General features: G+C 37.5%; 3 protein-coding genes across 8 annotated transcripts in view; 1 reads left to right on the forward strand and 2 right to left on the reverse strand.

Annotated features, from left to right (window-relative positions):
• Positions 1-7270, reverse strand: part of LOC6052250 (homeobox protein 5) — a 258274-nt gene extending 251004 nt beyond the window's left edge. For 3 of the 6 annotated variants that reach the window (XM_038264783.1, XM_038264782.1, XM_038264781.1), the window contains exon 1: positions 6082-7269. The gene's annotated coding sequence lies outside the window, so the exon portion shown is untranslated. Of the gene's footprint in view, positions 1-6081 lie in introns of all 6 variants that reach the window. The other 3 variants (XM_038264780.1, XM_038264779.1, XM_038264785.1) reach the window with 2 other exon arrangements.
• A 3667-nt stretch (positions 7271-10937) lies between these two features.
• Positions 10938-12450, reverse strand: LOC6047561 (protein nutcracker). The gene is made up of 2 exons (XM_001864571.2): positions 11870-12450; positions 10938-11721 (listed from the first exon to the last, which is right to left on the reverse strand). The coding sequence occupies exons 1-2, from the start codon at positions 11958-11960 to the stop codon at positions 11000-11002; spliced, it is 813 nt and encodes a 270-aa protein (XP_001864606.2). The 5' UTR covers positions 11961-12450; the 3' UTR covers positions 10938-10999.
• A 200-nt stretch (positions 12451-12650) lies between these two features.
• LOC6047560 (dihydrofolate reductase) lies at positions 12651-13297 on the forward strand. Its single transcript, XM_001864570.2, has 2 exons — positions 12651-12740; positions 12810-13297. Exons 1-2 carry the CDS (start codon positions 12661-12663, stop codon positions 13279-13281), a joined length of 552 nt encoding a protein of 183 aa, XP_001864605.2. The 5' UTR covers positions 12651-12660; the 3' UTR covers positions 13282-13297.
• The last annotated feature ends 1888 nt before the right edge of the window (positions 13298-15185 follow it).

Below are 15185 nucleotides of genomic sequence, written 5' to 3' on the forward strand. Positions count from 1 at the left end.
TGCATGGACTTTGTGTGGCCTACCCCAGTACATGTTTTAAAAATAATAATCTTGAGAAAAACCTTACCTGTTGGAAAATATTCTAAAAACAAATTGAAATCCTATCAAAGTCACCCCGGTTTACGGTATGAATAAATCGTAACTGAATTCATTGAAAAAAACATATTTATAACTTTTTTTAATACATTATTGGCAATATTGGCATAGTTAAAAACACTCCCGGGTCCCGGGAATTCTCGGGAAATTTCCAAATTCAACTCTCGATTCCTCAGATGTAATAAATACTGCCATGATTTTTTTTACTGTTTAGCGCTAAAACACTTAATTCACATTTGATTCTCGACATCCAGTCTGGTAAATTTCACTCAAGTACTCATAGCTTTAGGCAGCGTTGCCAGATCTTCACAGTGTTTGAAGTTTTTCCCCAAAGTTGTCTCCACTAGTCCAAAAACGTGCGAAATACAGGTTCTCCACTTCATCTCTTTCGAATCTCTGAAAAACCCCACGACGCAGCATTCGTTTCAAGAAGAGCCACAAGGTTACGGAAAAGCTCAGCCGCAGACCAGCTGGCCGGCCTGCCTGATTGCTGATGCTGATTGCTGATGATGAGATGCTTCCGACACACGGAGCAGAACTCCGAGCTGAGCCGCCCCTCGCTCGGCTGGAAAGACAAAGCCTCGTCGAGATGACTCTTTTGTGATTCTGCTGCAGCAAAACAATCACACACACACACACACAGAGTTGTAAAGAAGAGGAGACGAGCCCCAAAAATGTCAGCTTTTGTACCATCAACAGCAGCAGTGGAACCAGAGGAATGAGGAAGGTCAATGGGTAATGTGAGAATGTATTTGTGATGGGGTACGTGTACGCACATTTTGAATTTACGCATACGCACGTACGCACCAGGGGACCTCTGACTGGGGACATTCAGTGGACACTGGGCAGGGTTGGTCCGGACAGTGCTGAGTTTGACCTGGAATTGATTTCATCGATAAAGTTTGATCAACGACGTCCATAATTTCATTTAAATGATCTCTCTGATTTGCTGTGTCCAGATATCAAAGTGTTCGTCTCGAGAAAGCACTCGAATCTCTGCATAAGCATCAAGATTTAAACTCACTACAGTCACGAGACAGGCTACAAAGCTACCATATCTTTTGATTATGAATTTAAAGGTAGCAACCGCCTCTGCAAGTGATAATCTTTTACAACTAGCTTATCTAATCAAAGGTCGTCACCGTATTAGTCACTACAAACGGCTACCTTCCCGACGGTGTTGACAAATACCAGCCCACAACAACACGCAAAACAAAGTCCAAATCTATTCCACAGAGTCCAATTCCAACTGGAGCTATAAAAGGCTCGCGTCCATTAACGCGAGGTACCACTTTAATTGCCCCGACAGGAATGTCGTTTGTTTGCAAATGTGCTGGACGTTCTACCAACAGCAGCAGCAATCACAGACCCAATTATTAGCTAATCAGAATTATATTTTGGCCACACCACCATCCGATTCATATTTAATAGCTGGCCCACATGCAATCAAAGCGCCGAATAAATTTCGCCAAAATAAGGCAGCAAACAGGTGTGACGTGACGACAATCATGACAAACGGCGGCGGTCGTAATAATTTGTTGTTGTTGCTTGTAAACAGCGTTGAGTGCGGGTTTTGTTTTGGTTTGGGAGTTTTCCACCCACCCCGCCTGGAACAAAGTCTACAAAGAAAGACGGCAAATAGACGGTGGTGAAGCTTATTGATATTTAATGTTTGATCGACCGATTGTGGAAACTCATTAAATATCCATGAGCAAATGGAATCAGATGGCTATTAAGTAAACCGGAAAACCGATTTTGAAAACAAAATTGTTCAAAATACAGCGTGAAAATGATCAAACACTGAGGTAAATTTGAGACAAAACAGTGCAATTGTATTGTCACATAAGACCTCTTGAAAAGTATGTTAGGAAAGAAAATCGAAATTTATTTTTGAGTTGGACCTGTTTTATGTTATTGTTACTCAACTATTTACTTATTATGTTAAGATTTTTTTTTGTGCTCCAGCGGTAATTTTTTTTTTCTGAAAATTTTCTTAGAACTCGACACAGAAATATTCAGAAATGAAACAGAAATGCTGCAGGAATTGTCACCTTAGTCAAAATATGCATGCTTTTCGATCGATATGTTATTTGAAAAGTTTGATTTGATATGCTCGACAAAGATTCAAAGGGTAGCCACTCAAAGGCCTTTTTAGAATTCCGATTTTTCCCAAAGGCAACCTCAAATAAGGCTGGTACAAATGTTGTGCGTCTTAAAAAACTTCTATTTTATTAATTTGAAAACTACAATAATAAGCAGGGCTGTGGAGTCGGAGTCGGAGTCGGAGCCGGAGTCGGTGGAGTCGTGTCTTTTTGGGAATTTCTGATTACCCGGAGTTGGAGTCGGAGTCGGAGTTATCTAGAATTCAACAAATTTTTTTTTTTTTATCAGTATTTGCTATAAAACAGCTTAATTTACAAAACTTCTTATATTTTTAATTGTTTTTCATGTCACATGCGCTGCGTTGCCATTTTTCATTTTTTTAGAGATCTATGATCACTAAATGATAACATGGTAATCAGCTCTTACCCAAGTATGTAGTATCATCATAACTCAAAACAATTAAAAACAATATTGGTTTTGTAGTCCAAAATATTAATTCCTTTTTGACTGCATCCTTTTGCCGATATTTATGTACCCTTTAAATTCAAATTTGACCAAATTTAATCCAGTTCTCTCTGAAAAAAGTTCACACACAGTCATCTTATACCCCGATAGTGAATGTCTTGGAGGTTTAAAGTAAATCAATGTTCAGGAAAAAAGTTACGAGGTACATCAAAAGATAAAAAAAAATAATCATCACTATTTATGGAAATCGGAAAAAAATCACTAACAGTATAAAAATCAAAGTGTCGCGCATAAAATATTTGAAACTGACAACAAATATTTAAAAAGATAGCAACTAATTTTGAAATCATCACTGAATATGTTAAATATATCGATTATCGTAATGTTTAATATTTCTCAACTAAAATCTGAGAATGTTGATTCTTAGGCAAATTATTTTGATATTGTTGCAAATTATTGTTGAACAAGTTTTAAGATTTCAGCATAGGATAGGATTTCAAGATACAAAATATATATAGAAAAATGATAGGATATTAATTTATATTTCAAATATCATTCGTTCATTCATTCATGTTTTTTGTTTTGCAGCATTAGTTCGTTTACAATTGTTATTATTATTTATAGCGAGTAGAGTTATGGTGTACCGTTCAACAACGATTTAATTCATTTATCAGGAGATACATTTAGGCAAGGATTTGGGTTTAACAAAAAGCCGAAAAAGTTCACAAAAAACTGCAAATCAAATATTATTTAAAAAATCAAATTGTTGTTCAACCGGTAAGAATTTTTTCATACATTGCAACTAAATGTACTTAAAAAAATTATATTTTTTTTATTTTTTATTTTTTTTTATTTAAATGCTTCTTGGAAAGGTAGCTTAAGGATCCTTTTGAATATCCGTGACCTAGAAAATATTTAACATTGTGGATTTTAGTTATTTATCCAAATCTAAGTTTTTTCATACATTTTGATGGAGGCGCACGCCCATTAATAAAGCTTCATTTTAGGTGAATATGCAAGTAGTATAGCGCGCCTCATTTTGAATATAGAAAAAATTCAAAAATCCAAACAAATCCAAAATTCCTTGGTAAAATATTTTCTAGGTCACGGATATTTGAAAAGGACCCCTCAAGCGTCCTTACCACGAGGATATTTTTAGATACATTGATTTCTAATAATAATCTTCTTCAGCCATGGCATGATGTCCATGTACGTCTTGAAAATATAAATGGAGCTTTAAAAATAGTTTCGTTTAAAATTGTTATTTAAAAAAAATAAGGTGACTATGATAGTCACTGTCCTTCTTATAAATGCCAACCTAAAAGTGAGCAAATTGAATTTATAAATTAAATCGATCATTAATCGATCGATCGATTTAATGATCATTCAAAAAATAACAATTCAATATTTTAGCTTTTAATAAATTTAATAAAAAATTGAGGTCAAGTACATAAATCCAAATTTTCTTACCAAACTGTTTTTTTTTTTCTGAAATTGCCTTCAAAACTGAAGATTTTTTTTTATTGCTGTTTCAATAACGTCTAAAACTTGTAAAACTAGAATTTTTTTCCGTTTTTCTACACTTAGAGTGTTTTTAAATAATCTTATTTGACAATGTTTTCGAAATAATAGTTAACTAACTTTTGAAACATTTAAAATATGTGGAGTCGGAGTCGGAGTCGGAGCCAACAATTTTTTGAAAGCTTGAGTCGGAGCCGGAGTCGGAGTCGGCTAGAGTTGGTAGGCCGGAGTTGGAGTCGGAGTCGGAGTCGGTTGGATCTGAAAGCCGGAGCCGGAGTCGGAGTCGGCTGATCTCGGAAAGCCGGAGTCGGAGTCGGAGTCGCTTGAAATATGAGCCGACTCCGCAGCCCTGATAATAAAAAAAGCATAAAGTTTGAAACTTATTTGCAACAGCCCAAGAGAAAAATATATTTATAAAAACGCGTAAACACGATAATAGTAACAATTTTAAAGATTTCAAAATATCTAAGAATTTGTGATACAAATGTTAAAAAAATTGTTAAATTCGCAAAAAAAAATAGTTTTCGAGTTTTTTTTTCAGTTTTAGTAGTGCCATTGCAAATTTTTATTTCAAGTTTGTTCAGAATTGTTTTACAAATATTTATATATTCAAAATTAGCTCTATCGGGTATTTTTTTTTAAATGCTTTGTTGTATATTTTATATTTTAATCTTTTGTTTAAAATTTTTTATTTGTGAATTCAATAAAAAAATCAAAATCATTCAAATCAAACAAGTTATTATATAGTTTTATTCAAAATCTATTATCAATATAACGTGACACCCCCTTCACATTTTAAAGTAGTTAAAATGATGTATGTAAATGACAACATCTGGCCTTTGAATTATCTAAAAACAGCTGAACTTTTAGGGATTTTTATGACTCATCGGGAAGGTATTTTGATTGCCTATCAAATGCCGGTTTATATTACTTATCCGGCAAATAGCAGTCAAGCGAGAAAATAAAAAAAAATACTGAAAAATCTCTGTCCAAAAGTAACTTTCGGAATAGCAAAAATAAATTACTCAACTCGTCACAAAACTTGATTTTTTTCAGCCCTCTTCGTATTTACCCAACTCGGTAGACCTCGTTGGATAAACGTACGAGGCTTTTTTGTGCAACTTGTTGCATAAATTACTATTTTTTTTTTGGTTCAAAATTACAGTGTTTACAAACAAGCAACAAAAGGGTTTTTTTTTAAATTATGTGATACTTTTTGCTTAAAAATATCAAAAGTTATGCTTAAAATCTGAAATTTATGTTATTGCATTGCAAAATTTCCTTTTTGTTAAACATGATATATGTTTTATTTATTTTTTTGTAAGACAACTCATTTATTAAACGAAGACAACACCTTCAAATTCAAACACACGAAAAGTGGCCACGCAAACATGACGCTAAACGTCGGCGTCGTTGGACTCTATCAAACAGAAATTATTCAGGCAGAGGTAAGCAAAACCTGTTCCCTTCAGCAACAACAACAAGCTCAAAACGAGAATCAACACACCAAAAAAACGTAAACCGCGCTGATAAAACTGCTATCGCAGCATCCATCCCAAACCCAGAAAAGAGGATAGGAGTACAAACACACGCACAAAAACAGCGAGAAGAATTCTGGGGATAAAGCGAAAACAAGAGGAAGTGAAAGAAACAACAAACAAAAACTATTTTTCGGGACAAAAAACTTGTTTTTTGACATTCTTCTACACTTTTTTCGTCTCTTTTTTCTTGTATTCAATTTTCCTTGTTTTATTTTCGATAAGTCTTGACGCGTGCTTGTGTTGGTATGTTTGTACTCTTTGCTTGCCTCTTTCGCCGTGTTTACGAGTTCGAGTTCGTCAAGCTTTTGCGTGGAGTCTCTTGTACAAAGGTATAAAAGAAAATCATGGCACTTACACATGCTTAACCAGCTTGGCTCGGTCGTCGGTGTCGCGCCTTCCACTCCTTTGCTCTCCGTTCCTCTGCGTTCACTCTTTCTTCTTTCCAGAGTTGTGTATATTTATCGAACTCGCCTCTATAATCGCTCTCTTGCTTCACCTTCCTTGCTTCTTCCCCACGAGCACTTGCACGACCTCTCACGCATACGCCAAATTGGCCTTCTCCACTCTTCACACACAGCTTCCTTTTCTTCTCATTTAAAGCACCCGATTCTTTCTCTCTCTCTCTTATTCTTCTTGCGCGATCGGGTGACCAAACCTTGGGTGCCTCTTTAACACGACTTTGCGCTTCTTGTACCACTTCCTCACCACACCAAAGCTCCAAGTGTGTCGTACACTCGCGCGCGTGCTGCTATCCACCGTATTCGTATTCTACGCTACTGCTTGTCTGCTTGTCATCCACACCTCAGCTTCCTCAGCCAGCATTCCTCAGCCTCTTTACCACTTCATCCCTCTCTCTCTCTTCCAGAGTATTCACTCACAACTTGCGAATGCAGCGCTTTTCTCTCCCTCTGCTTCTTCTCACACAATCAGAATTTTCCCTTCATCCAGACTGCTGGTGCTGCTGCAGTCGCTGCCCCAACACTCTTTCGTTTCACTCTCTTCCTTCTCTTCTACTGCACCTGTACCATGTCGTGCTCCATTTCTCGCCGTTTGTCGGCTTCCACCTTCTTCCGTATATTCTCACTCAACAACACAAGCTTCTATTGCTTCAGCTACCTTCACACACACACTTTCTTCCTACAACCCGTCAACCTTCGGCGGAATTCGGCACCACCAATCCCGCTGGACATTGCCAAATTGCAACAGCCTCGCCACCAACCAGCTCCCCAGCCTTTGTGCTAGTAGTTGTACCAGCAGTCAGCAACACTGTTGTTGTTGTTGTTGCTGTTGTAGCAACCTCCTCCGTTCTCCAGCGCACGAGCTGTGCTGGATAAAGAGGAAAACGGCTCTCCAGCTGAAACGACGCACCGTTTCGCGACGGATTCAGACGCCGCCGCGGTCCCCTTTTTGGGACACAACCTGGAACGAAAGGACCTGCCCCCTTTCCCACAGGTTTTCTCTGGACACCCGGATTAAACGCACGGTTACCCGCTGGAAACACAACGGTGTACTGCGCACCGTACACCACGTACGAACGACGGCTGACGACTGACTCTCGCTACTACATACTACACGAATTGTCTGACGATGCCACTACTACAGAGACCTAAAGCTGCTTGCTGTTTGCGTGAAGTCGCTCTTTCTGAATGATTTTCTCTGAGAATGAATCGAACTGTCCCAGTGCTAAGGGGATGGCGAGGAGGGTTTATTTTTGACAATGACAGACGGTTGGACAATGGATCAATCGGAATTTTGAATGAATGATTGAAGAAATACTCAATGAAACATAGTGCAGATTCATTTCAAAACGATTTATCTATATACATTTTCAAGAAGCACTGAACAAGTTCGACCACTCTTCTCTACTAGACCTTGTTTGCTTAATAATAATCCTTAGACATCTGTTTAATTCATAAGTGGGTTATTTAATTGAGAAATCCAGTGGAAAATCATTTACAGGGATTGAGCTGAAATACATTTTAGAACCCTTTTGCATTTATTACAAAAGAAAATTTCTATAGTTTTTTGTCTAGTGCTATGAAGCCTCAATTCAAATTAGGCTTAAGTTTCCCTTAATATTGTATATCAATGATGATCAATTTCAACATTTTCAAAAAATCTATATTCACAAAAACTGAAAAATCTCAGCTCAGAGTTGATGAAACTTCAAAGTTGCTTAGACGAAAACCTTCGGCCGAAAATTTCCTACAAGATGCATGTATCCTCACAGATGAGAAATTTGTTGTGTTCAATGCCGAAGGATAAGATTGTAAAAAAGAAAAGCAAAAACTCGTATTTTACGACATAAAAGCTAACAAGAATGTGAAATCAAGGTTTTTAAAAGCCAAATCGATACACAATAAAAAAAATTATGGTAATATTACATCTGGGAAGTGGTTCATCATTTTGTCAGAAAAAATGAGTAATTTTACCCATTAAAATAAAAATAATTCAGGTGTAATGTAACTTTTTCAGTCTAAATTAAAGTAAAATTACATCATAAAAGATGTAATATTTAACCTTCAAAAATTACTCCTTCAAAATTTTACACAATTTTTTACTGTAAACATTAACTTGTTTATTGGAACAAAGGCCATCATTTAACAGTAATGCCATTTGAAATTCTTAGATTTTCACTTTTTTCTGTGCAGATTTTGTGAAATTCTCGAAAACCTTACTTTAAAAAACAAACCACCCATGGTTAACGATATTTCCGAAAGTTTTCGTATATGAAAGAGTTATTTCTAACATGAGTATCTATCATTTGAGATCTGAGCCCATTGATTTCCTCGACTTTGTGTGTGTGTGTTTTTTTTTTTTTTTTTTTGGACACGCTACTGTGTACTCTTTATATTTTTCCAATTATATAAATCAAATATGGTATTTATTTGTTAATTTTAATCATATTACAACCCATAATTTAACACTGAAAACTAATTTAAAAAAAAATCTCGCATTTAAGTAACATTTGTTACAAAACTAGCAAATTGCCCCAATTTGTTTTTTTAAGTGTTTGTAATGTTTAAAAACACATTAAATTTAAAGAAAATTACTTCAATTGTTGACACTTGGAACGCCCATTGTAGCACCAGTGCTTCACTTACTTATTAATTTAAATTTCTCGAAGAAAAGAAAACACCCAAAGAAGTAAAAAAGGGACCAGAAAATAAAAAAAAAGAAATTAGGTAAAAGCTAATTATTAGAACTTGTAGATATGGCCTACAACCATTAAAAACAAAAACCTATGCAAATAAATGTATTAAAAATTAATAAAAAATAATTCAAGGGAAGTACAGTTTTTCGTAGAACTAAAGTTTCCCAAAAATATGGAAAAATTGGCATGAATTAGGCCAATGCAAATTTGATTTCGTCGTTGGTCTCGAGCAACAATTTTTTTATTTTTTTTCCGATTTTTATGGGAAAATCAAAGAATTCATGTACACATTCATATTTTTTACGAAAACACTCAACCCCCGGTGGTTGGTCACTTTTTCGTTTGACACTTTTTTAGTTTGTACCCCGTTGGTTTGCCAAAGTCAAACTAAAAAGTGACGAGCTGTCACTTTTAACACGGCGCTCACGCACACTATCAAAACAAACGTTCGGTAGTGTGTGTGAACTCCGTGTAAAAGAGGTGTCAAACTAAAACGTGGCCCCGCAGTTGGTGTCAAACCATCGGGGTTTGATTGTATGTTTTTAAGAGATTCTAAATTACACATTTCACCAATAGTTGACCTCCAATAAAAAGTTTCAGAAACCAAATTTACCAGATTTCAAGCTTTCATTGAAATTACCCCAAAATCGATGCTGGAAGAACCAAGACAACCGAAAAAACATCTTTACTTTGTACAATGTGTCATAAGTATTAAAGACCACATATTGTCCAGCCCAGATATAACTTTGACGAGCTTAGAGTGTTTCACTAAAAAGCTATTTATTACTCAATAGGTTTCCAAAATTATTATATCGATTCTCTGTCACATGACATTTTAAAACAATTTCAAAGCAATCAGATTGCAGAGAACAGTTTCTAGAAAAAAAAAAGTACAGTTTTTGTTCAATGTTAGCAGAGATATGCCTTATCTCGGAAAATTACACTTTATTTTCTACAAAATTTTAATTTAGGCAAATTTAGTCTCTGAACTTTTAATTGGCGGTCAAATATTAGTGAAATGTGTAGTCTTTCAAGGCATGTTTTTATAATATTTCGAAATATTTCGATTTACCCCGAAAAATGTTGGGAAAGAGCCTTTCTTTAATTGTGCCAAATATCAGATTACCCGATTTTTTTTATCTTAAAGTTCTCGGAAAAATACACCGTGATTGAGCTTGAAATTTGAAATGTTTATGTTTTGTTTGCCCAAACCTTGATCAATAAATAATTGATTAATACGCCGTGATTAGGCTTAAATTTAAAATGTTTATGATTTTGTTTTCCCAAACCTTGATTATTTGATTGCAGTGTGGCATTGTATCAAAACATTACAAACACGGCCAGGCTCACTGCGTAAAGTTAACTGCGAACATGATTCGTTAAAGTGAGTTTGGGCACGAAGTATCAAACAACAGTACATTTTTGAAACTACAGTTTCAATTTTATTCGCAATAAATTGTCGGGACCATCATGCTAAGAAGTTTTTGGTGCTCCAAAACCCTCTGGATTCTATTTGACATGGTTATAAGGCCACAACTCGCACTGCAAAACTGACATCCTTAAAAATTCTTCAAGTCATTTTCCACTGGATTTCCATCAACAAATAACTGTTCCTTAAAAGTACCCCCTCTCCCGTACTTACCACCCTCACTGTCCCGGCGCAGCGTCAGCGGGCTGTTGTTCTCGCTCAAGCTGATCCCGTGCATCAGGGGCACCAGAATGCCCTCGTGGGGCGATTTGCCCTGATGTTGGAGTAACGAGCCATCTTCCCCGGAAGAGGCTGCTGTCTGTGTCGCTCTGGACGAAGAAGACGTGTCGTTCTCTGTCGGAAGACCGTGACGAAAAAGGTTTTGCGAATTTTAAGGGTTTGTTTTAAGTGGGTCTTACGACTATTTTAAGCCACCCTAATGCCACCGTAACCAGGAAAGCAATATTTATAGGAGCAAAGCACGCTTAGGAATATATACAGCAGTTTTTAAGAATAGTTTAAACCCAACCAAAGCAGTTCGTATTTACAAAGACAGTTCTTTCCTTTCCATTCCAGGGAAAAGCAGCTCTACGGTTCAAATACCTTTTATTTCAATATTACCACCACTAGTCTACGCAACCTCCCAAGCTTCTACCTTTCCTCCGGCCGATACATCTTCACCAGCTCCCTCAACCGGCCACAAGTGGCCCCCAACCGAGCCCGATCCTTCCTGCCGAGATACCGCCGCACCAGCAGCGCCAAAACCTCATCCGGCAGTCCGTACAGCGACGGATACAGCGCGGCATCCGCGTCCTGACACAGATCGTCACGAACCGGCGTAAAGAGTCCGTTTTTCAATTTATGGGACAACTCTAGGAGATTCTGACAGAAAAGCGGGAGTTTTTGGAAGTTTAGCAGAGGAACGAAGCGAGAAACCGGGAGAAACAGACTCCGTCCGGGGAGGTCCGTTCGGTTGAGGATTGTAAAGGTTACGCAGAGGAAGTCTCCACTTTTTATGCCGACCAGGGAGCAGCGCTGCTGGTCGTCGGAGTTTAGGGTAATATCTAGCCGGTAGCTTCGGCTTTCGCGGTTGTAGAAGTTTGAGGGGATGATTTTCGAAAAGATTGTGAGGATTCTGCGGTCAAAGGACGCGTATCGGGAGAGGGGCTGGTTCGAGGTCAGTTTGTGGCCGACGGGGACGTAGCCAGCTTCAAGGCCGACGCAATACGCGATTGTGAAGAGTACATCGAATGTGGTTAGCTCTCGTTGCGGTTGAACCTGGCGGTCCAGCTGTTGAAGCAACCGTGTTAGTGGCCAACTCAGCTGTGATTTGGTGCTATCTTCCACGAGCAGGGGCCACTCTTTGAAGGTATCTGTAAAGAAACGGAACAGATATCAGGGCATTGCTCGTGTTGTGGAAGTTAGCACCAAATCGCAGCTGCTAGAAGAGTACCAAAGCCCTTAAATATATGGTTAGTAAGCGTTTCCCCCCAAAAAGCCTAAACGAAAAGTAGTCCAAACCTTCCTCCTCGGTGACAGTCTCCAGGTTGTGAATCTGGTACGAGTGTTCAGCAGCTTCGGCCACACCCTGACCGCTGGAGCCGGGCTCCATGCTTCAAGTTTCCAGCTGATAAGAATTTCTTCCTTTAAAACTCATTAATCATCGCAAACTGGCAGCTGCAGCGAAGTCAAAACAGCAAAGTCAACAACTCCCTCTTCGTCTGCCCAGGAAATCAATAATCCGCACTTTGGAGCAACAAGTTGTGGCTGGTTCCGAGCGCGAACCGCTATTTCACGAAAAAACTTAAATATTTACGGTTACCGGAGGTCTTTCAACACAAAAACATTGCAGAACAAGAACGTCAGCGGAAAGAGCTGGAGCAGAAAATAACAAGATTCGCGACGTTTATCATCCAATATCGCATTTGAGAGAAGCGAAATCGTATTCTGAGTATTCTCGTTTCAAAGACACTAAAAAACCGCGAAAATCACGAAAAGAAAATCAAGTTTCGCGTCGATTTTGCAAAATTTGCACCTGCGCCGACCGATTAGAACCTGCGGAAAATGACTCAAACAACAAAGTTGACGTTTGAATTTTGACATTCTCCAAACAGGGTGACCGCACTCGGGTCGGCTGTCAGCCAGGAAAGCGTCGATGTCGAACTGATGTAGAGTCAAAAATGGATAATCGACTGCCCGACAACGGGTTGAGATGCCAATTTTTGGTGTTATCAGATTTAACGTGTTCAATAATTCTGTTATTGTTATTTATAAATTAAATCAACAGTTTGTATCATAACTTTCAAAAAATCATGAAAAAGTTTTCCCTGATCGTGGCCGTTTGCTCGAACGGTGGAATCGGTATCAAGGGTGATCTGCCCTGGCGGTTGAAGTAATTCTACCAACCAACTTAAAAATACTCAAAATTTTGACAAATTTTTAACAAAAATCATTCCTCTAGATCCGAGCTGCGGCACTTTGCCCGAATGACCAAACGGGTCGCAGACCCCGGCAAGCGCAACGCCATCATCATGGGCCGCAAGACGTACTTTGGCATCCCGGAAGCCAGACGTCCCTTGCCGGACCGTCTGAACGTTGTGCTAACGCGTGACCCCGCCTCCAACACCTATCCGGAAGGGGTTCTAGTTTGCACCAGCTTGGAGGACGCTCTGGCGAAAATCCAGGACCAGGTGGAAAACATCTGGATTATTGGAGGAAGCGCGGTCTACAAGGAGGCCATGGAGTCGCGGCACTGCCATCGGATTTACTTGACCGAGATATTGGCCCCGTTCGAGTGTGATGCGTTCTTTCCGGAGATTGGGAAGGAGTTCCGGCAGGTGGGGAACGATGCCGATGTGGCGGAGGAGGTGCAGGAGGAGAATGGGGTGCGGTTTCAGTATAAGATTTACGAAAAGAAGGCCATTGATTTATAAGAAGTTGCCAAAGAATAAAGTATAATTTACATTTCTCGAGTTTTTTTTTAATAGGACCTATAAACATATGAAAGACAATAGCTTATTGGTCCTTTTCAAAAAAAACTCTGGATTTAAACACATCTCAACATTTTTTTGTTTTTTCAAATAAATTAGGTTACATTGATCTAAATCCAGGTAAATTCTAGATATCAAGAATTCCTGACAAATTACCTAAATCGTTTGAGCGTGTAAAAATTCCGATAAACGAACGATGCACGCTAAGCCAAAATAACTAATTTTTACTCACACGCACATCGTATTAAAGTACTGATTTTTTTTTAGTAAAAGCGGTATACGCACTTCGGAAGGAACCGGTCAAGAAAAAAATCAAATGTGCAACAGCGGCAGCGCAAGCAAATCAGAGAGGGTGAAGAAAAGCCCCAAGAAATCGCTCCCTCTCCTTTGTTCTGCTGTTCGTAAAGCTGTTTCTTGACCCCTTTCCTTCCGATCTGCATACTAGCCTAAAATTTGAATTTGATTTGAAAATTTTCCGTTGATGTTAAATTTGAAAAAAAATGAATTAAAAATAATTCAAATTAAAAAAATCTGACTTTTTAAATATATTTAAAAAGCATAAAATTTTAAATTAACAGGAGAAGATGTTAAATTTGGAGAGCTGAAGTCGGAATCGCTAAATCTTCTGCCGGCTTATTTTTTCAGCTGAACATTACTCTGAGATTTCTGCCTTTCTGATGTGGAATTTTCACATACCATTTTTTCATGGATATCTGCCAAATTTGTATGCAAAATGATATGGACAAACTGGCTACTTTTGACATACGGAAGGCACCTAAAAAAATTCCTCCGTAAAAAAAATACAAATTAAAATTCAGAAAAAGGCTTATTTTTTAAAAATTGCTCTGCTTTGTATGGAAGCGCAGTGAGAATTTTTGATTTAGGCTCGATCTCGAAAGAGAAATCGACTCGAGGCTCGAGACAAAATTCTCACTGGGAGTTGTTTTCAATTTTCAACTATTGCTGTTTATTTCTAAAATCTAAAAAAAAATTATAGGTAGTAAAAAAAGGAATTCCAAAATTTAACAAAAAATCAAAAAATTTTAACCTAACGCAATGAAGATTCTAAGGCAATTTAATAATTAAATTATAAATTAATATATTAATTTAAATTTTTTATGTTCTTGTACTTTTTATTTTGAATTTAATTTTTTGTATTTCTAATTCAATTTGGTGAAAAAAAAGTCTTTTTTTAATTTAGAAATTTATTTTTTTTATAAAAAATAATAATTTCTGAACTGTTGATTTTTTATTAAACGGTGCACATCAACCAGAGCTTTTTGCACCAAGATTTTTGTTACACACATTTTAGAATCTTTAAAACTACGGGAACTATCGATATATTTTAATTCATATCCCAATCTACGAATTGAGTTTTCGGATTATTAATTTTTTGAAATTTTTAATTCAGGTTTTAAAATTCGTCCCGCCCGTGTGGATCAATCGGACCGCGCACTGGACTCACAATACAGAGGTTGCTGGTTCGAATCCCGCGGCGGGCGCTCTAAAATTCTTTGTGTAAATATGGGTATTCGGCGCCGTCGCTCCGTGCCATACTCTAGTACCCTTAGGAGCCCAGGGCGGCGAAGTCCTTGTAGTTAAAAAGGAAGACACTAGTGGTTGGTACTAGCAATGGTGGCCGACAGCTATAAAGTCAACTTCGTTTTTTTTTTTTAATTCTTAAATGAGCAATTCTTTACGAAATCGGCCGGTTTCGATCGAAAATCGAAAAACCAGAATTTTTAAATCAATTTTATTTTTAATTTAATTTTTAAGTTTTCTATTGATTTCAAATTTCTGAACTGGATTCTTTTTTTTTTTATTTACAAAATTCCAAATTAAGTTAT

This window comes from Culex quinquefasciatus, chromosome 3 (assembly GCF_015732765.1).
Source record: "Culex quinquefasciatus strain JHB chromosome 3, VPISU_Cqui_1.0_pri_paternal, whole genome shotgun sequence".
In the NCBI taxonomy this organism is placed as follows: Eukaryota; Metazoa; Arthropoda; class Insecta; order Diptera; family Culicidae; genus Culex; species Culex quinquefasciatus.